The sequence below is a fragment of the Eumetopias jubatus genome, unplaced genomic scaffold (genome assembly GCF_037043125.1).
Source record: "Eumetopias jubatus isolate StellerSeaLion01/CBP00866 unplaced genomic scaffold, mEumJub1_p1.0 scaffold_6, whole genome shotgun sequence".
Classification (NCBI taxonomy): domain Eukaryota; kingdom Metazoa; phylum Chordata; class Mammalia; order Carnivora; family Otariidae; genus Eumetopias; species Eumetopias jubatus.
In genome coordinates, this window is record NW_028274812.1 from 121,278,345 (window position 1) to 121,304,990 (window position 26,646).

Sequence of the window (26,646 nt, forward strand, 5' to 3'; positions counted from 1 at the left end):
CTCTCTGTCAAATAAATAAATAAAATATTTAAAAAAAAATTTAAAAAGAACAAAAAAGATTGAAAAAATAGGAACATAACTGAAAAAATAATACTGAAAGCCTAAGGGGTAGAGAAACAATGTTGTACACTGTTTTCCCCAAGAGCTGAATCTTTGCAGCTTTTTGTGATCAATAATCTTGGTGCGAGCCAGTTGTGCTGTGCCGATTTTGAGATGTACTTGCCTATTGCAAATGTGTTTCCTTTGCCAGGAGGCTGGGCTCCAGTCTAAGTGGCTCCAGATTCCACGAGGTGGCACTGTTTTGCTCCCTGAAGGCTTTCAGCACCCATGCACAGGATGAAAATGGTGGTGCCCCTCTCTCTTAGCCCTGGAGCTGAAAGTTCATGCCCCCCACTCTTCAGTGAGCCCTCACAGAAAAGCCATCAAAAGCTCTTATCTCCCCGGTTTCCATCAGAACTCTGTTCACCCACCATGTGATGGAACATTTTTATCTCAGGCATGCTGTTTCAAGTCACTAAATTTTACAGACTCTTGCTGCACGGACCTGCACTGTTCCTCCCCGCAGAGGGAGGGGGGTCTTGCCGTGCTTCTGCTGCTTGCTGGGTCCCTGCGCAGAGAGTGGATGCATGACCGTACTGCAGTTCACAGTTTATGGCAACACAGAGCAGAAAACACACCTAGACTCGCTGTTTTTGGCCGGCTTCCCCACTCTTATTCCTGGGAACCTGCCACACTCAGGCACCCCCCGTTCTTCTTGTGACCCTCAGGGATCCTGAGACCACCCTGTCACACCTGGGGTTCTGTCCCACTTTGCCACCTGACCAGCTTTAAGTCAGGGACTTATGCCACTGTAGTTGACTTCTAAAAGTTCCAGTTTTGCACCCTGCTGCTTATAACACTTTGTGGTATCCTCCTAAAGCACATTCCCTCCTCTCTGCTGTATCCTCAGATATATCACCCCAGATTCAAGTGTCTGCACTTCCTACCTTTCAAAAAGTGGTCGCTTTTTATTTGTAGAATTGTAGCATTTCTTTTCTCAAATCTCCGAATGATTTCTCAGGTGTTCAGAATGATTTGGTAACTAACTAGCTGTATTTGTGGGACTAGACAAACTTAGGGTCCTCCACTCGTATACCATCTTAACTCCCCCCCTAAATATTTAAAAAGATGGAATAAGTGGGCCGCAGTTGAATTGGCAAATGTAAAAGGAGTGTGCTATGTTTGTGTGTGTCTTTCTGGGTGGGTTCACAATCCTGTAGATTGGTGTGTGGGTATTTGTGTATGGAGCTTTGTATATATGTGTGTAATTGAACACATAGGAGCATGTACGGTTTGTATATGTGTGTCTGCATACATGTGTGTATATGTGTGTGTGTGTGAGTGTCGCTCTGAAAATTCCTCATCCTTGCCTCTACTCAGGCCATTTCATGGTTGCCCCACTCCCACTCCATGGGTTATAAGGGGCAGAACAGCTCTCCATCTGCAGGAAGTGAGGGGTTCGGGGTGATGAGTGATGGGGAGAACTGGTACTCTTCATAGTAGTCAGAAGAAAACAGGAGCTAAATTGGTGGGACTCTTCCTTTCCTGGGTTCTGCTTAATAAAAGTGTCAGACATTGTTTTAAGGGATGTACATGAATTGAATTATTTAAAACCTTATAATAGCCCTATGAAATAGGGATTGCTGTCAACCCCATTTTAGAGTTAGGGAAAGTGAGGTCACTCAGAGGCTAAGTGACTTAATTGGTTGAGCCATGATTCTAACAAAATCATCAGGCTGCTGAGCCCAAGTGCCCACTGTTTGTTTGTTTGTTTTTTTTGACTCCTGTATACTGTTCACCCGCCTCGTTAAGGGTCACCTCCTTCTGTGGCTCTGGCAGCTTCTCCTTCTCCAGCAGTGAGTCTGGTCAGGAGTAGCCATTCCTCACTGTCCCTCTAGGTGAGTCCATGGGGTTTGAAGTGACAGGAGAGCTGCTTGTACATTGGCTGCAGGAGTGTGTTTGCTGGAGGTGGCAGGAAGGGAGGTCACATCTGGGCTGTAGGGAATCAGTGGTGTCTGCATCTGGGCTGTGAGGTGGGCTGTGCAGAATGCGGAAAGGGGGAGACCAGCAGCGGGTGGGCAGAGTTCATTCCTCACTGTTCTATTCACAGTTTGCAAGCACATCCTGTGTGGGCCTGAGAGACACTGGGGTGACCACTCATGTCCTTCCAACCCTGCTGTCCCTGATTTGCCTTCTTCCGACTGACTTCCTGGTGACGCCTGCTCTCCAAGGTGAGAGGGGAGGCGAAGTCTAGCCTCACCCCTGCTCAGGGCACTCCTCCCACCCTGCCTATAGCTCCCTCCTCGGCCTCGCAGTTGGAGTGAGAGGAAGGGAAGTAGGATGGTAGGAACTTGACATTCATGGTTTTGTTTTTTTTTTTAAGATTTTTTATTTATTTATTTGACAGAGACACAGCAAGAGAGGGAACACAAGCAGGGGGAGTGGGAGAGGAAGAAGCAGGCTTCCCGCTGAGCAGGGAGCCCGATGCGGGGCTCAATCCCAGGACCCTGGGATCATGACCTGAGCCGAAGGCAGACTCTTAACGACTGAGCCACCCAGGCACCCCTTGACATTCATGTTTTAAAGAGAAAATAAAACAGATGAACAAAGGAAAGGGAAGGAAAAATAAGATAAAAATACAGAGGGAGCAAACCATAGGAGACTCTTAGCTATAGGAAACAAACTGAGGGTTGCTGGAGGGGAGGTGGATGGGGGGATGGGGTAACTGGGTGGTGGGCATTAAGGAGGGCACTTGATGTATGGAGCACTGGATGTTACATGCAACTGATCAGTCACTAAGTTCTACCCGTGAAGCTAATAATACACTATATGTTAACTAAATTGAATTTAAATTGAAAAAAAAATACGATGTCTTCAAGAAAGGGAAGGACTACCTTATGGGGAGGACTGAGTAGTTCCCTGTGAGCTGGTGGACTGGAGGCTCAGTGTCTTGCTGGATGTAGGCAGGAGGCTGACCTCAGTTTCTGGTCTTTTCAGCACAGCTTCTTGCTTCAGCAAAGCTTGCAAGTGGAGAAGATAGTAGAACGCCAGCTGGCAAAATGGAAGTCATGATTGTTTATATTCCAAGATCACCACTGCCACATCTTATTGGTTAGAATATATTCCAGGTCCCACCCACATTCAGTAGGAGGAGATTCCACAAGACCATGTGGACCAGGAGTTGCGGACCATTGGCTTATTATAGACTCTGTCTTCCCAGGATGTTGCAGGTGACATGGCAGGAATGGAGGGTAGCGAGGTCTCTGCACTGCATATGCTCATACGTAGACTGCACAGTCACTGAACAAGGTAATTATCACTCTGGGTTCCATGTTGGACAAGATGATCTGCAGGCTGAGCTGTGTTATCCAAGCAGGGTCCTAGATACAAGAATTACGGCTGTCATTTGGGAAGGTCTGTCTCAACTTTGTGGAACCTGAGAGGTTGTCCTCCCTGAATATTTCCCCCTTCCCTTGTCAGACCTTCTGAATCTCTAGGAAGGCACCATCGCTAAACTGAACCATTTTTTTGCTTTCCTGTGTCATGTTCCCAGGTAAATCCTGGTCTCCCACTATCTCTGCCAGTTTGCCTCCGACGAGATCCTACAAAGTCACTTCTTGTGATTCCACTCGGTCGGTTTTTTTCCTTTCATCCAGGTTATTTCTTAGTGATTTTCTCTTGTATTCGTGAGTCAGTTACATTAGGAAGTCAGTATTCTCTAACTTAACCTTTCCACTAATTTTTGGACCAAATGGGCAAAGGTTCTCTTTCCAAGTCTCAGCCCCTTCCCACACAGGGACAGGACAGTAGTAGGGTTCCTGGAGAGTCAGCGATTGGCACAGACCCTCATCAGCATGAGACAGGTAGGTCACAAAGGTGTGTACCTGCATCTTCTTTCTGTCCCTAGCATGTGGTGCAACACCTGGCCCACAGTAGGCACTCAATTAGCTTCTGTGTGGAGGCTGTTTCCCCAAAACTCATTATAATAGTTGCATTTACCAGGTTATTCACCCAACTCTGAATTCCTTCATGTTTCTCTCACTGAGCCTAGCAGAGAGCCTGACATCTACTACTGCCTAATATGTGTCTGCCAAATGGAAGTGGGACTTTGGCAATTCAAAATTTTTTTCAACTGACTGATATATGCACAATGTTTGAAAAATTTACATAACATGAAAGTATAGAGTGAAAAGTAAATTTCATCCTCCATCCCATCCATAATTCTTCCAAACTCTCTCCCTGGACATAACAGCTGTTAACCAGTTTCAACAGTATTATAGGAAGAGATTTCCATTTTAGCAGGTGGTACTTTTTAAGATTTTATTTTTTCTATTTGAGAGAGAGAGAGCAGGGGCAGGGGAGAGGGAGAAGCAGGCTCATGGGGCTCGATCCCAGGACCCTGGGATCAACAACCTGAGCTGAAGGCAGATGTCCAACCAACTAAGCCACCCAGGCGCCCCTAGCAGGTGGTATTTTACCAAGTTTTCTATCTGCATCTTTGTTCTAAATTATTATATTGTGAGACTTTCTCACTATTTACATACAAACTGGTTCAAGATTTGATATTGATAGTGACAGTTCTGTAGCTGATGATTTTCAAAACTTTAAGTGAAGCAAAAATCATCCTCATTCCATAGTGACAGAATTTCATGGGAGCACATGGTCACTTAGATTAAAAATAGCCTCATTCACCAGCCTTCCAGGAGGCTACTTTTGTCTGTGTGACTACATTCTGGCCATTATGGTGATGCAGAATGAGGTAGTAGGTGTTGCCCTTAGAGGAGGGAAACTTCCTCTTTTTCTGCTCTCCCTGCCCTGCTCATGGACCACAGACATAGTCTTCGGTGCCCTGGGTCATGCTAATAAGGGAACTTCCCAGGGCATCGGCACCAGCCCTGTGGTGCAGAGCGGCCCTACAGCCCCCAACGGCTCGCCTCACACATGGGACATGCACACACAAGCTGCTGTCCCGCTTACACCACTGTTAGCTGGGTTTCTGCTGCACACCCTGAACTAATGCCTATGGAGAAGAGAGGACTTCCAGGACGGGGTGGCCATGGTGGTCTGTTCTGGAGATGAGCAGAGATAGACACCAGGGGGCAGCACCGTGGGCTCCCTGGACACTCTCTGTGTTGGAGGAAGGGAGAGCTGGGCCCCAGGGGCAGCCCAGAGAGACTGGAGACTGTTCTCTCATCTTTGTAGCCACGGGGGTGCCTGGAGGCATGGGGGGGCTCACCAGCTGTTATATTTGGGGACCTGTGTTTCTTCCCTTCCCTTCCCGTCCTTTTCCCAGAATTCCTCTGTTCACTGCAGCCAGGATGAGAATCCCTGCTGGTGACCTTTCCTCCTCCTCCTCCTGGCTGAGGGTGGTGGCTGTGGAGGTCGAGATCCTGAGAAGAATCCCCTCAGATGGAGAAGGAACGCAGGGTCACTTGTCGTGGGGTTCCGGCAGAAATCCGCTCTTAGATTTCTGTACGTCCGAGGCTGCCTTGGACGGCGCACCTTGAGACAGTTGACTCCAGGTCCCTCATATCTTGTCCCCTGGTGAAGTCACTGCATGACTTCACCCTATTCTGTGTGTCACCAGCAAGTCACTATGTCCAGCTTCTGTTCCCAAAGTGGGTATTACACAAGGGCATGAATACTGGAGGATGGGAACACTGGAGCCATCTTGGAGTCTGCCTACAACAGGGGTGACTTTGGGAACCACCTGAATGCGTGGCCTTTCGCAGGCCTGTGGCTAGAAATGCAGAGACCAGACTGAATGAAGAGTTCAAGTCCAAGGGTGTTGGTCACTCCCCAGGAATCCAGATCAGAGTCGGGATGTCACACTTTGTTGCAGGTGGACAGGGCCTGAGGCTCCACCAGTCAGGTGAGCACAAGCCAGACTCTGACCCAGGATGTGGTGACACAGAAACTGGGACAGTGCTGCATGCATTTGGCACAGGTGGCGTGAGTGGCTGTCGTGTCATCCAGCTGCCAGGGGCGGCAGCGACAGCAGTCCTGGCCTCAGGGTGCAGTGATGTGAACAGCGGGATCTGTGCCCAGCACCGGGGGCAGTGATTCCTATTTGGGCCTTGACCTAGGGTGGGATGGTGGATTCTGTTCCTGGCTCTGCAGCCTCGGGCCTGTTCTGTGGCTTTCCTTGAAATAAAATGAGGCCCAGTACTCTCTATCTATAGTATATATTTTCCTATTCATGTAATTTATATATTTCATATATTTTAAAATATGCTTTAATGTTTATATTATTCATACTTTATATTATGTATTTATATAAGATACACGTTTCTCTGTAAATATATGTAGTTTCAATTAAAACAACTTGGAATCTGTTGTTCAAAACAAGGAACAAGAAATCCATGAGGGAATACTTTCAGAGAGCAGGGATTCGGAAATTTTTTCTAGTTTTATTGAGAAATAATTGACATAAAACATTGTAGGTTTAAGTGTACAACCTGTTGATACATTTATATACTGCAAATTGATTACCACCATAGCCTTGGCTAACACCTGCATCATGATACATATAGTTCCTTGTGTGTGTGTGTGTGGTGGGAACATTTAAGATCTACTCTTAGCAATGAGAGTTTTTCTTTATGTTGAGCTGATAATCACTTCCTAAATCTTTCATCTCGTTTTACCCCATGGGAGAGAAAATAGGTTTCTCCCAGCATGTCTTGCATTTTTCTTCCTACAAAAAAACTTTAAGATTTTATTTTTTGACACAGAGACAGTGAGAGAGGGAACACAGGCAGAGGGAGTGGGAGAGGGAGAAGCAGGCTTCCCGCTGAGTAGGGAGCCCGATGCGGGGCTTGATCCCAGGACCCTGGGATCATGACCTGAGCTGAAGGCAGATGCTTAATGACTGAGCCACTCAGGCACCCCACAAAAAAACTATTTAAATGTGTCTGTAAGACCCCGTCCCACAATGAAGGCTCTCATCAATGGCTTCAGTGCTTCCCTATGTGTGGAATCCCATGATGGCTTATGGCTTTGTTACCAAATACTCAGGCCTCTCCCCAGACCCACCAGCTTAGAATGTTGGACGTGGGCCCAGGAATCACTTAATAATCCCTACAGGAGAGGCTGATGCACGGCCATGTGGGGATCCTGCTTCATGTGCTTGCTACTCAGTGTGGGATCTGAAGACCAGCAGCATCAGCACCAACCTTGTTATCAACCCAGAATCTCATGCTCTACTCCAGACTGTCTAGATCTTCATAGTCCAGGAATTTCCTGTGCACACTGAAGGGTGGGCCTCCCTGGTCTTTGTGTTTTCTAGGTGCAGAACCAAACTACGGTACACTCTGGGTGTGTGCTCTGATCAGCTTGCTTAGCCTTGAGGAGTCCAGGGTTTGGTCCTGTTCCTTTCTCTTCTATCGCCCTCACCCCCTTAGGGACCTCATCTCTTCATCTCTAGTAAAGGCTTTAAACCTAGTTTATATGGCATGACCTCCCACATCTATTTCTCCAACCCAGATATTTCTCCTACCCTGAACTCTATATCCACCTGCTAACCTCACCTGCGTTTCTTTCTAAGATTTGTTTATTTTAGAGAGAGTGGAGGGGCAGATGGAGATGGAGAGAGAGAATCCTAAGTGACTCCCTGCTGAGCAGCGGAGGGGGGTGGGGTTGTCTGATGCAGGGCTTGATGCTATGACTCCAAGATTATGACAGCCAAAATCAAGAGTCGGGCTTAATCAACTGAGCCACCCAGGTGCTCCTCACTTGTGTTTCTAGTAGACATCTCAGATTAATCATTTCCTAAATTGGATGCTTGTGATGCTGCTTACTCAAATATGCTACTTCCAGACACTTCCCCATTTCCACTGAAGGCACTCACATTTCTACTTGCAGTCTGAAATACTGGATGCCTTCCCTGATTCCTCGTTCTCTCTCCCTAGAATTAATCCATTAGGAAATGCTGCAAAGTCCATCTTTAAATATCTCCAACCCCCAATCACTTCCTACTATCTTCCCTTCTCAACCCCAGACGTACAGCCCACATCCCCCACCTGGGACACTGCACTGGTTTCCTACAGATTCTCTGCTGGTCACTTGCCCTGCACCGCTCAATTCTGCACAGCAACAAACAGATGCTTCTAAGGAGAGGTGGTACTGGGTGGATCGTCTGTTTCAAACCATCTTGTAACTCCACATGTTACTCGGAGAAAGCTCAAACTGTTCTAATATCCTAAGGCTTGGACATCTGATGTCATTTCAGCTGCTCTCTGCTCCAGCCCAGTGGCCTCCTTGCCCTTCTGTAACACAGGACAAGCTCCTGCCTTAGTGCGTGTGCACTGGGGGTTCCCTGCCTGGAAAGAGCTCCCCCCAGATCTCCTCTTACACAATTCCTTCATGACCTTCAAACCTCTCAAAGGCACCTTGGTGAGGCTCCCTCTGATCGCTGTAGTGAAGTAGCCATCGTCCCCTTTCCAGCATAGGTACCTCTCTGGACCACCTTCCACAGGTACTTCCCAACCTCTAACACACACACTTCCCTTAGTTACTAGCATACAGTCTGCCCCTCACTCCAGAACATATGCCCCACAAGGTAGTCAAATTTTGCCCGTTTTTTACTTGAGGTGTCCTAGATGTGAAAATAATGTTCCTGTATCTGATAATTACCAGTTGAATGAATGATCTGCATAGAGCACCTCTCTCTTCTAGATGAGACTTAGGCCATAGCTGTTCGTGGTAGCTACCACTTTTCTCCCCATTGCTGGTCTCCCTGCTCCACCCCCATTGCCTCCTTCCCACACCATCCCTCCTGCACAGCACAGGAAACAATTACAGTTCTCCATTCAGAAAAGTTGTACGTAGGCTTATGGGTCATATTTTCCAGATAAATGTGAATTCAAATTACACACTGCTTTATAACTATGAATTAGGATTGGAACCAGAACGAGGATCACTAGATCTAAGGGCAGGGGGGCAGGTAAGTGAGCAGAGAAAACAAACTGAAATTTAATAAGGATGAGAAACGATCAGATCCTGTCTCTAACTCCAGAATCTGCTTTTTAAAAAAAGATGGGGGGAAGATGGGAAGAATGATTCAGAACAGCTGTAGAAGGAGAAGAGATGGGTCTGAAAAAATTCATCTTGCAATACCACAGAGACTCTTGTGTGCAGGGGCTCACTGGGCCTTGTGGGAACAATGAGAGGCCATAGGATCCCTGTGGTGGTCACAGACTAGGGGACACCAGAGGAACATGAGACCAGAACTCGTACACAAGAATAAGAATAGGCCAAATTCTGTATATAAACCACCCAAAAGTTGGGGGCTGAGGGCCTGATCCAAGCTGGAGCCTAGGCTGACCTGGGTGAGGAAGCTCTTGATGCCCATGGTCCTAGACACAGGTAATGTCTGAGTCCCTGTGATCACAGGTCCTGGTGGAACAAGTTCCACTGAAGGGACCAGGGAATAGCGAAGATGACTCAGCTGAGGAGTGACCATGTTAAAGCCCACAATGCACTGAGTACTAACCAGGCACAGTTCTGACCACAGTTGGCTACTCACAGCCTCTCCTGCCCCACCTATAACAGCACAGCAATCAGGCAGCTTCTGGAAGGTTCTCCGCTTCCATTTATTTCCCATCTCAACTTTAGGAGTCTTCTCCTTTACTACCTTTATTACCACCTTAGTCCTATATGACAAGAACAGAAAACAAATATCCAGATTTTCAGTAGAGAAGTAAAATATTACTTCTGAAACATGAAGTAAAGACAGGGATGGAGATGACCTAGTCCCATCTCTGCTGGAACAGGAAAGCAGATCAGGGAAGAGAGCATAGGTCATTTTGGGGAGAGGTAATGATGGGTAGGGGTGGGCCAGTTTCCCCACTCCTCACATTATGCTAATAGGAACACAGACACATTCAGACACCGTTAGCAGATAGAGACATTCCGGGCTCTTGATGTCAAAAAAAAAAAAAAAAAAAAAGAGTGTGAGGCACTTGGGTGGCTCAGATGGTTAAGCGTCTGCCTTCGGCTCAGGTCATGATCTCAGGGTCCTGGGATCAAGCCCTGAGTCAGGCTCCCTGCTCAACGGGAAGTCTGCTTCTTCCTCTCCCACTACTGCTCCCTCTGCTTGTACTCTCTCACTCTCTCTCTGTCAAATAAAGAAAAAAAAAAAAGTGGGAGTGTGAACAAATCTTGCATCACTCAGTCCCCCACAAGGCAACTGGTTCACACTGTGAAAGAAAATAATCATGAACAAATTCAGGTCAATCATGTAAATGTTGACATCTCCACAGCCCACTAAATGCTATACTGTCCCATTCAAACAATCCTCATAACCCAGTCATGTCCCCTCGGCCCCAACCCCTCCCTACTTGAGGCCCTCCAGGGTCTCACATTTAGGAGCCATGAAAGACACATCAGAGCACAGAGCACTGTCATCGCCTGGGGTAGAACAAACAGGCCATGGTCAGAGCCCACCGGAGAGGAGACTAAAGGAGGAGCTACGGGGTGGGCGAGCTCCCCGTCGGGCTCTGTCTACACTATCTCAGGATCTCAGGGATCACTCCCTCCACACTTAACTGCAGCATGAGAGTAGCCTGGTCCTTTCCCTCCTGTGGGAAGAAAACATCATGTCAGAGGCCAGGGAGAAGGCTGGTCATGATATCCAGAGGAATACCCTAGACCTATACCAAAATGAAGTTTCCAGAACTGTTAACTGAAGACTCATGGCTGTATCAGAAAACACGAAGAAAGGATGTAGGGGCACTGGACCAACTGTCTTCTGGAGGTCTGTCTACATCAAGGAATTGACCTGACCTTCAACTGCTGGGGATCAGGTCCCCAACAACAGAATATAAAGGTAAAAAACTTTTCCTTCATTTGCACAAATCTTTACTAAAGAGTTAATGTTAGCAATTGGCTCCAGAGTGGACAAGCACAGGTATGTGGATGGTACTTCTCATTAACAAGGCAGGACAAACTACTACCTCGGGCTTGAAACCTCTCAGTGGGACGAGAAAACTCAAATTCCCCTCCCACTCCCTTCCCTACCTTAGTGCTTCTTCCTCCACATCAAAGCTCCCACCACCACAGCTCCAGTGACCACAAAGAGAACCAGGCCAGCAATGGTGCCCATGATAGGGATGGGGGGCTCAGGCGGCAGCTCTAGGAAGGGGGAAGGTGAGGGTCTCAGACCTCAGGCTTGAGTCATAACCTTGCAGATGTTTTGCAGAAGAGCTACTTTCTCTGCGAAGAGGCTCCACCCCAAAACCCTCCTTACCCCATCTCAAGGTGATGGGCTCGGGCAGCCCCTCATGCTGCACATGGCAGGTGTATCTCTGCTCCTGTCCAGGAGGCACCTTCACAGCCGCCCACTTCTGGAAGGTCCCATTTCCTGCAGGCCTGGTCTCCACAAGCTCTGTGTCCTGGGTCAGGTCCTCCCCATCGTGGTGCCAGGTCAGGGTGATCTCCGCAGGGTAGAAGCCCAGGGCCCAACACCTCAGGGTGACATCATGGGCAGAGATGGGGTGGCGGGTCACATGTGTGTCGGGGGGTTCTGAGGAAGAAGAACCAGAAAGTCCACACTTTGGGTTACCTTCATGGGTCACTATAAGCAGCCCTCGTGATCATCCTGAGGATGGAAAGGACAAATGGTTTAGAAGGGAAAAGCACAAAACCCTGACAACGGCCTAGACTCAGGGATCTGAAATAATGTTTTAGAAGCAGCGAGAGATCCCAGGACAGGCGAGATGCACGTCTAGAGTGGGGAACACACTAATGGTCCTGACTGTGGTGGAGCATCAGTGACTCAGAAAACCAGGAGTCAGACCTCCAAGGATGTTCTCAGATGGAGAAAAAGGCTTTCAGAGGGAAAGTCATGGTTTACAAGGTGATTGCCAGGATGGAGGGGACCGCTGATGGGTTATTTTATTTCAGGGACGGTCTCCACCTGCCTCCGGGGAGAGACTGGATTGTCCTTTAGCGAGAAGCGGCCCTCTGGGTGAGGCCCTCCCTCTGTAGTAGGGACATGAACACCCAGGCAGATCTCCGTCTCCCCACCTGTGGGAGGGGCGGTGTTCTGACACTGAGTCCATTTTCCCTTCCTGGTGGGAAGCCAGCCCCAGTGGAGGGGAGATCGGGGAGGCCCCGCGGCCCCTGGTACCTGCGCGCTGCAGCGTCTCCTTCCCGTGCTCCAGGTGCCTGCGCAGGGACTCCACGCAGGTGCCCTCCAGGTAGTTTCGCCACCGCTCCGCCTCACCGGCCGCCTTCCACTTGCGGCGGGTGATCTGCGCCGTCGTGTCCGCCGCGGTCCAGGAGCGCAGGTCCTCGTTCAGGGCGATGTAATCCGCGCCGTCGTAGGCCTCACGAAAGTACCCGCGCAGGAAGCGCCCATCAGGCCCCACGTCGCAGCCGTACATTCTCTGGATGGTGTGAGACCCTGGCCCCGCCCCACCACGACCTATCGTCATTAAAGCCTAAACTGAAAACCAAACCCAGTAGACTCCGCAAGGGTTCTTCCCCGTTCGGGGTACGGCAGTGTCCCGCAGCCTCGGGGTGGTGCTCGGACACGGAGACTTGGGGCGACCCCGGCCCGTCCGTGGGGATGGGGATCGTGATCTGTCCCCTGCCCGCGTCGCTCACCTGCCTCGCTCTGGTTGTAGTAGCCGCGCACTTCGTTCAGCTTCCCTCGGAGAGTCTGTACGCAATTCCTGGAGCCCCGCGTCTGCCGGTCCCAGTACCCCGGCCCCTCCCGCTCGATCCACGGCGCCCGCGGCTCGTACCTCAGACTGACAGAGTCGCTGTCGAACCGCGCGAACTGCGTGTCGTCCACGTAGCCGACTTCCACGTACCGGGGCTCCCCGCGGCCGGGCCGGGACGTGACAGTGAGCAAAACCCTCAGGGAGTGGGAGCCTGCGGGCGCGGAGGGGCTGAGATCCCGCCCGACCCCCCTCCCGGCGCGGGACCGGGGCCCAGGGGGAGGCGGCCGGGAGGGCAGGTGGCGAGGGTTCGCGCGACGGAAAAGGGGCACTGGGTCGGAGAAGAGTCGGGACCAAGGCGTGGGTGGGGCGGAGGTGAGGGCTCCGAGTGCCAGGCGGCGGAGCGGAGCAGCGCTTGGGTCCGGCAGCCCCCTCCCGCCTCCCACGCTGAGGCGGTTTCTCCCGCACTCACCCGCCCAGGTCTCGGTCACGGCCGGGGCCCCGGAGAGCAGCAGCAGGAGGAGGGTTGGGGGACGCATGACTGGCAACCACCTGTTCCGGGGAGAAGCTGAGTCGCCCCGCGGCCGGTGAAAACACCGGAACGCTGATTGGCTTCTCTGGAACCCCGACACGCAATGGGAGTGCGAACTGGGGTCGCGTCATCAGGATCCAGGCAGGAGGACCGGACAGAGGTTGTGAGAAGTGAAACCAGGGGAGATGCGGACCGCCTAACACTGAACTTTCCCGCCCAAGACACCGCCCTCGCGCGGGGACGCTGAGAGACGCGCCCAGGATTTGTGACTTTGTCCTGACCCCACTTCTCCTGCACTGAGTGGTCTTGTCACATTGTCTCACTGCTGAGCCAGTGATTCTCAAACATTTTGTTTTCAGGATATCTATACAATCTTACAATTTAGTGAGGACTAATTATCCAAGGATAATTTTGTGTATTTGGGTTATACCTATCAATATTTACCATACTAGGAATAAAGGGGTTTTAAAATTTTTTTCATGAGCTCATTTGAATGATATTAATAAACCATTGCATGTAAACAAAAAATTGTTTTGTGAAAAATAACTATTTCCCAAAATAAACAGAGTAGTGAGAATATTGATCTTTGTACATATTGCATCATTGCAAGTCTCTCACATTAGAAGACTGCTGGATGTTCACATTTGCTTTCTTTTTTATTTAAATTCAATTAGCCAACGTATAGTAACATCATTAGATTGTAATATAATGTTCAGTGATTCATTAGTTGCGAATAACACCTGGTGCTCGGTCCTTAATGCCCATCACCCATTTCCCCCATCCCCCGCCCCCCTCCCTTCTGAAACCCTCAATTTGTTTCCTGGAGTCCAGAGTCTCTCATGGTTTGTCTCCCTCTCTGAGTTCTTCCCAGTTTTCCCTCGCTTCTGCTATGGTCTTCTGTGCTGTTCCTTATGTTCCACATATGAGGGAAACCATATGATAATTGTCTTTCTCTGCTTGACTTGAACTTAGCATGACCCCCTCCAGTTCCATCCCTGTGGATGCAAATTGTAGGTATTCATCCTTTCTGATGGCTGAGTAATATTCCATTGTATATATGGACCACATCTTCTTTATCCATTCATCTGTTGAAGGACATCTTGGCTCCGTCCACAGTTTGGTTATTGTGGACATTGATGCTATGAACATTGGGGTGCAGGTGCCCCTTCTTTTCACTACATCTGTGTCTTTAGGGTAAATACCCAGTAGTGCAATTGCTGGGTCATAAGTAGCTCTATTTTTAACGTCTTGAGGAACCTCCTACTGTTTTCCAGAGTGGCTGTACCAGCTTGCGTTCCCACCAACAGTGTAGGAGGGTTCCCCTTTCTCTGCATCCTTGTCAACATTTGTTGTTCCCTGTCATGTTAATTTTGGCCATTCTAACTGGCGTAAGGTGGTATCTCATTGTCTTTTTTTTTTAATTACCGTGTTCAATTAGCCAACATATAGTACATCATTAGTTTTTGATGTAGTGCTCAACGATTCATTAGTTGCCTATAACACCCAGTGCTTATCAGATCATGTGCCCTACTTAATACCCATCACCCAGTTACCCCATCTCCCCACCCCCCTCCCTTCTGTAACCCTCAGTTTGTTTCTCGGAGTCCAGAGTCTGTCATGGTTTGTCTCCCTCTCTGATATCTTCCCCTTCAGTTTTCCCTCCCTTCCCTTTTGGTTCTCAGAGCTATTCCTTATATTCCACATGAGTAAAACCATATAATTGTCTTTCTCTGCTTGACTTATTTCACTCAGCATAATCCCCTCCAGTTCCATCCCTGTGGATGCAAATGGTAGGTATTCATCCTTTCTGATGGCTGAGTAATATCCCATTGTATATATGAACCACGTCTTTATCCATTCATCTGTTGAAGTACATCTCACCTTCTTCCACAGTGTGGCTATTGTTGACATTGCTGCCATGAACATTGGGGTGTATGTGCCCCTTCTTTTCACTACATCTGTATCATCAGGGTAAATACCTAGTAGTGCAATTGCTGGGTCATAGGGTAGCTCTATTTTTATTTTTGTTGTTATTGTTGTTGTTTTAATGAGTCTTGTTTTTTAATTCACTCTGTCACCCTGTGTCTTTTAATCAGAGCATTTAGGCCATTTACATTCAAAGTGATTATTGATAGGAATGTATTTATTGCTATTTGGTTGCTCTGGTCATCAGTTTGGTGGCATTCCCCTGATGGAACCCCCTGAATCCTCACCTCTCATTTGTCATCTTTCAAAGCTCCTGACAGGAGCCTTTGTCAGGGAGCCCTATGACATAACCAAAGCACACGATGGTGGAAAAGCGTAGAGCTACTTCAGGGGCTACAGATCTGTGGGGTCAAGCTCAGCAATTTAGGACAAGTCAGTGTTAAGTGTGTAAACTGAGACTGAGGGTGTAATTTGGTGAATGTCTGAGACTATGGACATCAGAACAACATGGACTTAAAAGTCACCTTGGCCAGCAAGGAGAGTGTGGGGGTTTCTTTGGTCAAGAATATGGACCATTATCCCGGCAAGAGAGAACCAATCTCTGATCCATCAGGTCCCAGCCAGGGAACAGTGGCTACCATTTATCTGACCAAGAGGCTGGGCCTTGAGGGAATTTCTGCCTTAAAAATAACTGCACAAGGAAATGCTGGAATGCTGGAAATCTTAGCTCATATGTAAGCATAGATGTTAATGGAAACAGGACCAGTTGTGGTCTTAAAGGTACACTGAACATCTTTTCCCCTACATACAAAACAAGGAGGAAAACGTATTCAGAGATCATTGACAAGCATCCCAGGAGGATTCTCATCTTGGTAAAGATTGAACCTGGAGCCCTTAGATGAAGATTGAGGATGGGAAGTCCTGTGTGCCCTTAATCCATCTGCAAATTATCTTCCTTTGGCCTTGTCCCTTCCACATGCAGGATTTGATCTCTGTACATGTTTTTCCCACTTAATGCTGATGCAATTCCAGAGATTGAACTAGAAAACTATAAATTCCAAATACTGGGTCCAAACAAAACCAAAACCAAAAACACCCCACATAGGGGCGCCTGGGTAGCTCAGATGGTTGGGTGTCTGCCTTCGGCTCGGGTCATGATCTCCAGGTCCTGGGATCAAGCCCCACGTAGGGCTCACGGCTCGGCGGGGAGTCTGCTTCTTCCTCTCCGTCTGCCTCTCCCCTGCTCATGCTCTCTCTTTCTGTATCTCTCTGTCTCAAATGAATAAATAAAATATTAAAAAGAAACACCCCACATCGATAAAAGAAGCAAGAAAAAGTCCTCCTTCCTTTAAAGCGTAGAAAGGCAGCCATGGTCCTGAGGTAGGAGGTAGTTCTGGCAAGTATTACTCTTTTTTTTTTTTTTAAAGATTTTATTTATTTATTTGACAGAGAGAGACACAGCGAGAGAGGGAACACAAGCAGGGGGAGTGGGAGAGGGTGAAGCAGGCTTCCAGCCGAGCAGGGAGCCCGATGCGGGGCTCGATCCCAGGACCCTGGGACTACGACCCGAGTCGAAGGCAGACGCTCAATGACTGGGCCACCCAGGCGCCCCTGGCAAGTGTTATTCTTAAAGACACCCAATTTCAGTGGTTGTTGCTATTCCTGTGAAAGGACCTGCAACCTCTAAATCTCAGGAGTTCTAAGGGGCTTCCTCTGCTGTTTGCCCAAATTCGTTATACTGAAATGAATCTGTCCTCTGAGAAAGGGGGTCTTGGGGTGTTTTGGTAGCTGGGGAGGAGGACTGGCTCTTCTCCTTTCTCCCACATACAATAGCCGATGACTCTGTAAGATTTCTTAGTTCAAGAATGAATATGAGAGTCTGTACATCTTTTAAATTACTGTAGGAAGTAAAAGAACCCAACCACACTCCTGGGCTCTAAAAGAAAACGGGCTTTAATATAATAATATTCAAACCTATCACTTACTATTTAAGACAATTAAATATTGCCCCTCCAAATAAGTAAAGAGATGGGAGGAAGAGGTGTCGAACAGATGGGGCGCATGCACCACAAGTGCCCCAGCTGCTGAGGAAACCTCGCACTGCCACTGGATATTCGCTCAGCCCTGAGGTTGCCTATGGCCACTTATTCTTGAGTGCTGCCGGTCAGCTAGGACCAGGGCTCCAGCTGGCAGGACAAGATGTAGCTAAAGACAGAGTGACACCTGTGGGTTGCCAGGAGCTTCAGTTCAGGAGTCCTTCCCACTGTTTTCCCAGTAGCTTGAGTCTGGTCCCCCGGTGAGGCCTGAGGCTGCCCAGGGAGCCATAGAAGAAAGATCCCTGGAATGGCCACCAGAAAGAGTCCACCCTACCCTAACCAGCTCCTGACGGGCCTCACCTCTCACCCTTGCCGAGCCGCTCCATAGGCTGGAACCAGGCCCAAAATGGATCCTCAGACTCTAGGTTGTAATTATCTTCAGCTGCCTGGAGCAGCATGATCTCTGTCATTCTTTATTATCAAACTATCCCAGTAAATGTGAGATGGAGGGGATGGAGCCAAGGAACGTTCTTCCCAGGGACATATCGGATATCCATTCTGTTACACTTCCCTACAGGAAGTGATACAGATGCTCACCTTATTCTTCTTCTGGTGGTTGATCTCATTCTCCTGGAAAGCAGACAACCAAAGTCCATCAGAAAAAGTCCCTGGTTATTACTAGCTCCTTATACCCACCACTTCTCATGCTGCATTAAGGCCAGGACACATGAGGGGGGCCGTGCATACACAGATAACAGGACTGGGACCTAGGCCAGGCTCTGGGGTCCAGCAAAAGGAGGATATGGGGTGGACAGTCTGGCACCCTGTAGCACAACCCTCTCTGATGACAGAAGGGGAGGCCAAAGCCTCAGGTAGGAAGGTGCTGCTAGGCTACTGAAGTGCTTGCTGATGTGGGGGGTCCTGACTTCACTCTCCTCCCACAGGCAACCTCAGAGGGAGAGGCTCAGGTCAATTCAGACAAACCTGGTGCAGCTTTGCATTCAGGCAGCCTCACCCGTCTTGGGGACCGCAAGCTGTGTCCTAAGAGCAGCCTCCCTTCACTCATCACTGAGATGGGCAAGAAACCCCAGCCCACAGGGGCAGCTGTGAGGCTGTCATGAAGGGAGGGTTGCCAAGTCCTGAGAGCTCAGGGCTCAGTACGGGGGCTCTCTGCTCCCAAACCTCAGGATTGTGGTCCCTCCTCCACAATCAGGCTCACCCTCCTCCAGATAGTCCTCCATTGCAATGTCCAGCATCACCACGTCAGTGAGGAAAGTGCCAAGGAAGGGGGCAACACCCTGTGTAGGTGGGGTGAGTCCCTGCTCTCTGGTGCCCATAGGAACCCCCCCTGAAAACATTTCAACCTCCTGGCCCACCCCAGGTTCCCACGTGGAGCGGCCTAGGGCCCTTAGCAGCCTTCCCTCAATTCCCCTGCCCTTCATCCTCCAAGAACATCAGACTCCTCCTAATCACCTCCAGGGACTGCTTTTAGAAAATCAAGGGTAAGGGCGCCTGGGTGGCTCTGTCAGTTAAGCATCTGCCTTCAGCTCAGGTCATGATCCCAGGGTCCTGAGATTGAGCCCTGCATCGGGCACCCCGCTCAGTGGGAGGCCTGCTTCTCCCTCTCCCACTGTCTACTGCTCTCCCTGCTTGTGCTCTCTCTCTCTCTCTCTATCAAATAAATAAATAAAATCTTAAAAAAAAAAAAAAGAAGAAAATCACAGGGTATGTAGCCCTGGGCCCCTCCCCACCCACCTTCTTCTGCAGCCTCTTCTGGATTCTCTGGAGGTCCATCACCAGGGTGGCAAATTTAGATTGCTGCTCCTGCAGGACGAAGGACAAATTCCTTGAGACCATAATACCATCAGTCTACTTCCCTCCATCATCTTTTACTTCAGACCCTGGACATCTGACCCAAATCAGCTGATACCAATGCCGCATTATCCTTAAGCATGACATGAGTGATTCTAGAACAATCTCAGCTCCAGCATTCACTCCACGTGTGATCTTGAGTTTGCAGCCTGGCTTCCCTGAGCCTGTTTTCTCATCAGGAAAAGTGAGAACCCACCTACCGCCCATGGTCTCCTGAGGACTTAGTGTCATTGTTCACATCATCTTTGTGGCCCTCAACCCATCCCAACCCCATCCCTGAGCAGAGGCCTGTCCTCTGGGCTCTCAAGGTTTGTACTGGCCCCCATCTGGACCAGCTGTTGACACAGAGAGACAAGGTGTGCAGGCTAGGAAGTCTGGTTGAGCAGCACCTGATGAGTGGAATCTTCAATGGAATCTTCCCACCAGGTTGTCACCACATTCATGCCAAAGGCTTCCCCTCTCCAAGGAATGCTTCAGACCATTCCCTACTTCATCCACTCAGGACCCTGTTCCCTGCTCACCCTTCCTCTCTTTCGAGACCTGCACATTTCCTACTCTGTGAGCTGTCTTCAATGCACAGCATTTTAAATTTTTGAAAGCTCTTCCTGAATAGGGGGAAAGAAGGCAGGATCAGTGTAGGAATAATATGGCAGGGTTGAGTGTAAGTCCCTTTTATTTAGAACCCAAATGTGTCAAACTGCCTGGATAAAGGTTTTCTTTGGGTTCCTCTGAGCCCTAAGGTCTTTGTAGGACGTGGGAGGGAGCTCTCATGAGGGTCATCTAGTTGCCTCCATTCCCATATTAATGGAGTAGCTCTGTTTTGGCCAATTTTGGTTTCAGTTGGGAGAGAGTTTAGTAAAACTGTAAAGTAAAAGTGAAAATATTTAATTCGTCTCAGTCTAGTGTAGGACATTTAGGAAAACTGATTTCTAAAGCAGGAGGTAGGGTGGCCTATTCCCCAGGGAGGCTGAGAGAGCAGCCCACCAGTCCAGGTCCTGTTTTCAGGGTTTACCGCCTCCCAGGAGATCCAAGCTGACTGATGGGGGAAAACAACAGGCCTATGGAAGATCCCTCATCCATCCTGGTCCTTCTATGGAAAGAGGCACACTCACCTGGAAACCTTCTGCCATGTCTTCTTCAGGCGGTGAACTGAGGCAGTCTGCAGAGCCGAGAGAATGGCAAGCAGGGAGGAGTTCTGCAGGATTTGACAGGCCTGGGGAAGGAAGAGAATGAGCTGTCAGGTGGGAAGCAGGAGCCCTATTTGCTCTAGAGCCTCAGTCCCCCTCAGTTTAAATCTCTGCTCCTGGATGAGACAGGGACCTGCAGAAAGGCATGTGTAAGACCCAGAGTAATTCTCCTGGGGAGAGGGAGAATTTTACCTCACTCCAAGGAAGCGGCCAGGTAGGAACTGAGCATTCCAACTTTGGGCCATGCCCCTGGAGGAAGAGTCTGGGGACTGCACAGTCCCTAGGGCTTAGACCAGGGACTTCAACCCTGAGAACTGATACAAGGAAGAGCAGTTCCTGAGACTCAGGAGAGCAACTCAGCTGGGTCTCCCATAGCATACCTGGGCCACCTTTGTCCAGTGTTCCACCACTATGACCCTGTCCCTGGAGGCCCTGGATTTCATTCCATTCTTTTTTTTTAAATTTTTTTATTGTTATGTTAATCACCATATATTACATAATTTGTTTTGGTGTACTGTTCCATGATTCATTGTTTGTTCATAACACCCAGTGCTCCATGCAGAACGTGCCCTCCTCAATACCCATCACCAGGCTAACCCATCCTCCCACCCTCCTCCCCTCCAGAAACCTCAGTTTGTTTTTCAGAGTCCATCATCTCTCCTGGTTCGTCTCCCCCTCTGACTTACTCCCCTTCATTCTTCCTCTCCTGCTATCTTCTTCTTTTTCTTTTTTCTTAACATATGTTGCGTTATTTGTTTCAGAAGTACAGATCTGTGATTCAACAGTCTTACACAATTCACAGCGCTCACCGTAGCACATATCTTCCCCAATGTCCATCACCCAGCCACCCCATCCCTCCCACCCCCGACCACTCCAGCAACCCTCAGTTTGTTCTTGAGATTAAGAATTCCTCATATCAGTGAGGTCATATGATACATGTCTTTCTCTGATTGACTTATTTCACTCAGCATAACACCCTCCAGTTCCATCCACGTCGTTGCAAATGGCAAGATCTCATTCCTTTTGATGGCTGCATAATATTCCATTGTGTATATATACCACATCTTCTTTATCCAGTCATCTGTTGATGGATAAAGGAAAAAGCCTACAGCACCCGGCATTCCCCGGCGGTCTCCCATCCACGTCCTAACCAGGCCCGACCCTGCTTAGCTTCCCAGAACAGACGAGAGAGTGCCAGTTCAGGGTGGTATGTTCTAAGAGGCGTAGTACAGTTGCCGCTGGGTGCCCCAAGCGCCTGCTCTGCGACTCCCCGCCCAGCGCTTGCCCCTCGACACCCCCTGCGCCCGCCCTGTGCCTGGCGCCAGCCTGCCAGCTCGCCCTTGGACAAGACTCCACCGGCACGCAGGAGTCGCGCAAGTCCCGGCGCTCCCCCATCCCGGCACTCTCCAGCCCCGCGGCCGCTTGGCTCCCGAGAAGGCAACGGGGTTCGTCGCGGCGGGGGTTTCCAGACCGGCGCGCTGTTCTCAGCGCCCCCAACCCCTGCCCTGGCCCGCCAAGGGCTAGCGCCGCCGGCCACCTGGCCTGGCCTCCTCTCCAACCCGCCTTGCTCAAAGCCAACCCGCAGCTAAGGGCGCCACCAGACACCAGCCTCATCAGCTCCACCCCGTGGCCATTCCTCCCCCACCCTTCCCCTGTCCACCCACCGATTCCAGGACCCAACGGAGAGACCCGAGAGGCCGACTGACATACACAGACACACAGACACACAAGGAAAGACAGAGACCAGAGGGAGTGAGATGTAGACAGAGAGGAAGAGAACGAGTATCCAACACACAGACCGCTCAGACCCCAGGACAAACCTACAGACCCTGACTGGATGCTGACGGGAACAGGGTCAGGGACCGAGACACAGGTGCACACATCACCGACAGACACACACCACAGACACTGGAGGCTGTGTTGGTGAGGCATCCAGCCCACGGGGGGTCGTCATGCTTGGGCGGGGTTTGGGCAAGGTGGTCGCGCCCTGGAGCTGCCAGAGGAGTCCGAGGACGAGCAGCCAATGTGTCAGGAATCCCCTTGTGCTCCCATTCGTGCCCAGGGCCCCGTCAGGTTTGGGGGCATGCGAGGGATTCTTTCCTTGGTCTCGTCCTTTATTTCGCGGGCCTATCATCGCCGTCGTGCCGGGAGCCTCCGGTTTTGCTGAGGGAGCGAGCCTCGCCGTTGGCTTCGCTGTTGCGGGGAGACTGAGCACGGACCCGGGTGCCAACGGGGCCTGAGGCCCCGGGCAGTCGGCCGTCTTGAGTCCCGGGCACAAGAAGCGTGGACCCCGGGACCGGGGGCAAAGGGACGGTGGACCGCGTGAAGGAAGGGAATGCCCTTGCGGGCGGGGAGGGCGCGCACCCCAGGGCTGGTGGGGAGAAGGTGTAGGCGGGCCCAGGCATAAGGTGGGGCGGGTTGCCGGTTGGCTTGGGCGCTCAGGGCGGTCCAAGGGAATGGCTAGGGGCTCCTGGGATGAGGGCCCGGAGGCAGGGCAGAGGCCGAGGACCGAGGGAGCGCATGACTGTGGAGACGGAACGGCGGGGCCGGGCTCCCCCCGCAGCCCTGCCTCGGTCCTAGCCGCCGGCCCCCTTGCCCTCCTTTGGCAACCGCCGCCCCTCCGCCGTCTCCGCCCTTCCAGCCCCGTGGTCTCAGAGGCTTGGATGCAAATGTCAGGACATGGGGTGAAGTCTCGCCAGAGCACTGTGAGCTCTCAGGAGATTCAGCCTAAGACTGTATGAGATTTGAGTGAGATCTCAGGAGGGTTGGAATGGAGGTCTCGGAGGCTTGGATGTCCCTGGAGGAAATGGCGTGAAATCTCACCTGATATCCATCAGATCTCATGAGATTTCGACCTGATGGGATGAGATTGGGTGACATCCCAGGAGATTTGGACTCCAAAGACTTGGAGGCTTGATGCAAATGGTGGAATATGGGGCAAAATCTCTCCCCAGCACAGTAGGAAATCCTGAGATTTCGCCCAACCATGCTGAGATTTTGGCTAGATTCCACGAGATTTGGACTGCAAAGTCCCGGAGTCTTGGATGCACCTGAAGGGAATGGTGTGAAATCTTGCCCCGAGTTCCGTGAGCTCTCAGGAGTTTTTGCCCAAGACTCGGCCAGATTTAGGAGAGATCTCGTGAGATTTGGACTGTGAATTCTGAGAGTCTTGGATGCACTTGGCAGGAATGGCCCAAAATTTCGCCCAAGCTCCTTGAGATCTCACGTGTTTTCTTCACGATGGGGTGAGATTTGGGTAGGATCCCCTGGGATTTGGACTGTGAGGTCTCAGAAGTTGTATAGGAACTGGTGGGAAAAGGTCGAAATCTCGCTGGAACTCCGTGAGCTCCCACAAGATTTCACACAAGACAGGGCGAGATTGGGGCGAGATCGACAGAATTTGTCTGTGAGGTGTTGGAGGCTTGGATGCAAACTGGCGGAAATGGCGCAAAATCTCACCTGACATCCTTGAGATCTCACGAGACTTGGCCCTACATGGGCGATATTGGGTGAGCTCTCATGACATTTGGACTCTGAGGTCTCAGAGGCTTGGACGCAAATGACAGGACATGGGGTGAAATCTTGCTGGAGCACTTTGTAATCTCACGAGATTTTGCCCCAGACTGCATGAGATTTGGGCATGATCTCTCGAAATTTGGACAGCGAGGTCTCGGAGTTTGGATAGGAGCTCACGGGATTGACCGGAAATCTCCATGAGCACCTAAGTTCTCAGGAGATTTGGCCCAAGACGGGGCAGGATGTAGGCTAGATCTCACGAAATTTAGACTGCAAAGTCTCAGGGATTTGGATACACCTGGCATTAATCACAGGAAATCTTGCCCGAACTTCGTGAGATTTTACGAGCTTTCAACAAATTAGGGGCAAGATTCGGACGAGATTTCCTGAGATTTACACTGTGAGATCTAGGAGGCTTGCATGGGAGCTGGTGGGTATGGTGCGAAATCTCGCCTGAAAAAGGTGAGATCTGAGAATTCGCCCAAGTCTGTGTGAGATTTAGGCGAGATTTAGGCGAGATCTCACGAGATTTGGACTGGGAAATATGAAGGCTTGTATGCACCTGGAGGGAAGGGTGTAAAATCTCACCCAAGCTCCATCAGATCTCATGAGATTTCATTCAAGATGGGGCAAGATTGGGCGAGTTCTCAGGAGATTTGGATTCTGAGGTGTCAGAGGCCTGGATGCAATTGGCAGGATGTGGGGTGAAATCACGCAGGAGAACCGTGAGATCTCACAAGATTTAGCCTAAGACTGGGTGAGATTTAGGCGAGATCTCATGAGATAGGGAATGGGAGGTCTCGGAGTCTTGGATGCACCTGGTGGGAATGGTGTGGAGTCTCGCCTGAGCCCCGTCAGACCTCTGGAGACTTCGCCCAAGAAGGGCCAAGATTGGGTGGAATCTCATGTGATTTGGACTCCTAGGTCTCCGAGGCTTGGATGCAAATGGCGGAACATGATGTGATGTCTCGCCTGAGCACTGTGAGATCTCATGAGATGACATGCCCGCGAAGAGAGATTTGGGTTGGATCTCTCGAGGTTTGGACTGCGAAGTCTCGAATTCTTAGATACAACTAGTGGGAATGTTGCAAAATCTCCCCCGAGTTCCATGAGCTACCACCAGTTTTCTCCCAAGACTGGGTGAGATTTGGGCGAGATCTCACGAGACTTGGACTGGGAAGTGTCAGGGTCTTGGATGCACCTGGCAAGAATGCCACGAAATCTAGCCCGAGCTCCATGAGATCTCAGGAGATTTCGCCCAAGATGGGGAGAGATTTGGGTGCGATGTCCTGGGATTTGGACTGCAAGGTTTCAGAGCTTGGATGGAAGCTTTTGGGAAAGGTGTGAAATCTCGCCTGAACTCCGTGAGATCCCACGAGATTTCACCCAAGACAGGGCAAAATTAGGGCGAGATCTCACGAGATTTGGACTGGAAAGTCTCAGGGTATTGGATGCACCTGGCAGGAATGGCATGAAATCTCTCCCAAGCTCCATGAGATCTCACTATTTCTCTCAAAAATGGGTGAGACTTGGGTGAGATCTCCCGGGATTTGGACTGCGAGGAGTCTGAGCTTGGATGGAAGCTTGCGGGAAGGGTGCAAAATCTTGCCTGAACTCTGTGAGATCCCACGTGATTTCACCCAAGACAGGGTGAAATATGGGCGAGATCTACCGAAATTTGTCTATCAGGGGAGGTCCGTGAGATCTCATGAGATTTCCCCAAGACGGGGTGATACTGGGCGAGATCTCACAAGATTTGGACTCCGAGTTCTCAGAGGCTTGGATGCAAATGGCAAGACGTGGGGCGAAATCTTGCCTGAGCATCAGGAGCTCTCACGAGTTTTTGCCAAGACTGGGTGACATGTGGGCGAGATCTCACGAGATTTGCAATGGGAGGTCTCAGAGTCTTAGATGCACCTCGGGGAATGGCGCAGAATCATGCTGAAGCTCCATGAGATCTCATGAGATTACCTCCAAGACTGGGTGACATTTGGGAGAGATCTCATGAGATTTGGACTCTGAGATTTCAGAGACTTGGATGCAAATGGTGGGACATGGCGTGAAATCTCGCGGGAGCACCAAGAGTTCTCAGGAGATTTCACCCAAGACTGGGTGATGTGTGGGCGAGATCTCTCGGGACTTGGATTGGGACATGGATAGAGCTAGAGAGTATTATGCTAAGGGAAATAAGTTAGAGAAAGACAAATAACATGATTTTACTCACATGTGGAATTTAAGAAACAGAACAGATAAACATAAGGGGGAATAGATAGGCAAATCAGGAAACAGACTCAACTATAGAGAATAAACTGAGGGTTACTAGCGGGTGTGTGGGTATGGGGATAGTGTAAATGGGTGATGGGTTAAGGAGGGCAATTGTAGTGATGAGCACTGGATGTTATATGTAAGTGATGGATCACTAAATTCTACACCTTATATTACACTCTATGTTAACTGAACTATAATTTAAATAAAATCTTTAAGAAAAAAAATAAAAGAAGGTATTATTATTACACACATCAGAATGGGCAAAATAAAATATAGTGAGACCACCAAATGCTGATGAGGTTGCGGAGAAACTGGATCATTGATGGTGGGAATGTAAAATTTAAAGCCACTCTGGAAAACATTTTGGCAATTTCTATTAAATTAACATATGCAGCTATCATACAATCTAGTTATTACACTATCATTGAGAAATGAAGAGTTCTATTTATATACACAAAATAACTATACATGAATGGTTATAGCAGCTTTATTTGGAACAGCTAAAAACTGGAATCAATCCAAATGTCCTTAAGCAGAGAAATTGTTAAATAAATTGTGTTATATACGTACAGTGGAATATACATCAACAATAAAAAGGAATGAATTAC

The 26,646-nt window shown here is 49.7% G+C and overlaps 1 protein-coding gene and 1 long non-coding RNA gene across 7 annotated transcripts in view; one reads left to right on the forward strand and one right to left on the reverse strand.

Moving 5' to 3' along the window:
• The window catches only part of LOC114199239 (uncharacterized), a 13,469-nt gene extending 7,246 nt beyond the window's left edge, over positions 1-6,223 (forward strand). For both annotated transcript variants that reach the window (XR_003607245.2, XR_003607244.2), the window contains 3 exons: positions 2,150-2,270; positions 3,260-3,348; positions 5,333-6,223. This is a non-coding gene — a long non-coding RNA (uncharacterized LOC114199239). The remainder of the gene's footprint in view (positions 1-2,149; positions 2,271-3,259; positions 3,349-5,332) is intronic.
• LOC114199238 (class I histocompatibility antigen, Gogo-OKO alpha chain) lies at positions 2,459-13,292 on the reverse strand. 5 transcript variants are annotated; one of them, XM_088024093.1, is made up of 7 exons: positions 13,174-13,288; positions 12,646-12,915; positions 12,167-12,442; positions 11,285-11,560; positions 11,056-11,169; positions 10,585-10,616; positions 9,602-10,153 (listed from the first exon to the last, which is right to left on the reverse strand). In XM_088024093.1, exons 1-5 carry the CDS (start codon positions 13,238-13,240, stop codon positions 11,057-11,059), a joined length of 1,002 nt encoding a protein of 333 aa, XP_087880219.1. In that variant the 5' UTR covers positions 13,241-13,288; the 3' UTR covers positions 9,602-10,153; positions 10,585-10,616; position 11,056. The 5 variants fall into 5 exon arrangements, with proteins under 5 accessions (XP_087880220.1, XP_087880219.1, XP_027946870.1 ...); XM_088024094.1 differs by lacking the exons at positions 9,602-10,153; positions 10,585-10,616 and adding an exon at positions 2,459-3,419; XM_028091069.2 differs by lacking the exon at positions 10,585-10,616.
• Positions 13,293-26,646: the final 13,354 nt, after the last annotated feature.

Excerpts from the sequence above, each read along its gene's own strand:
- LOC114199238 (XM_088024094.1), bottom strand. The coding sequence starts at position 13,240 with ATGCGTCCCCCAACCCTCCTCCTGCTGCTGCTCTCCGGGGCCCCGGCC. Across the intron at positions 12,443-12,645 it reads CTACAACCAGAGCGAGGCAG|GGTCTCACACCATCCAGAGA; the intron begins GTGAGCGACGCG and ends GGGCGGGGCCAG. Across the intron at positions 11,170-11,284 it reads GCCCATCACCTTGAGATGGG|AGCTGCCGCCTGAGCCCCCC; the intron begins GTAAGGAGGGTT and ends CCCCCTTCCTAG.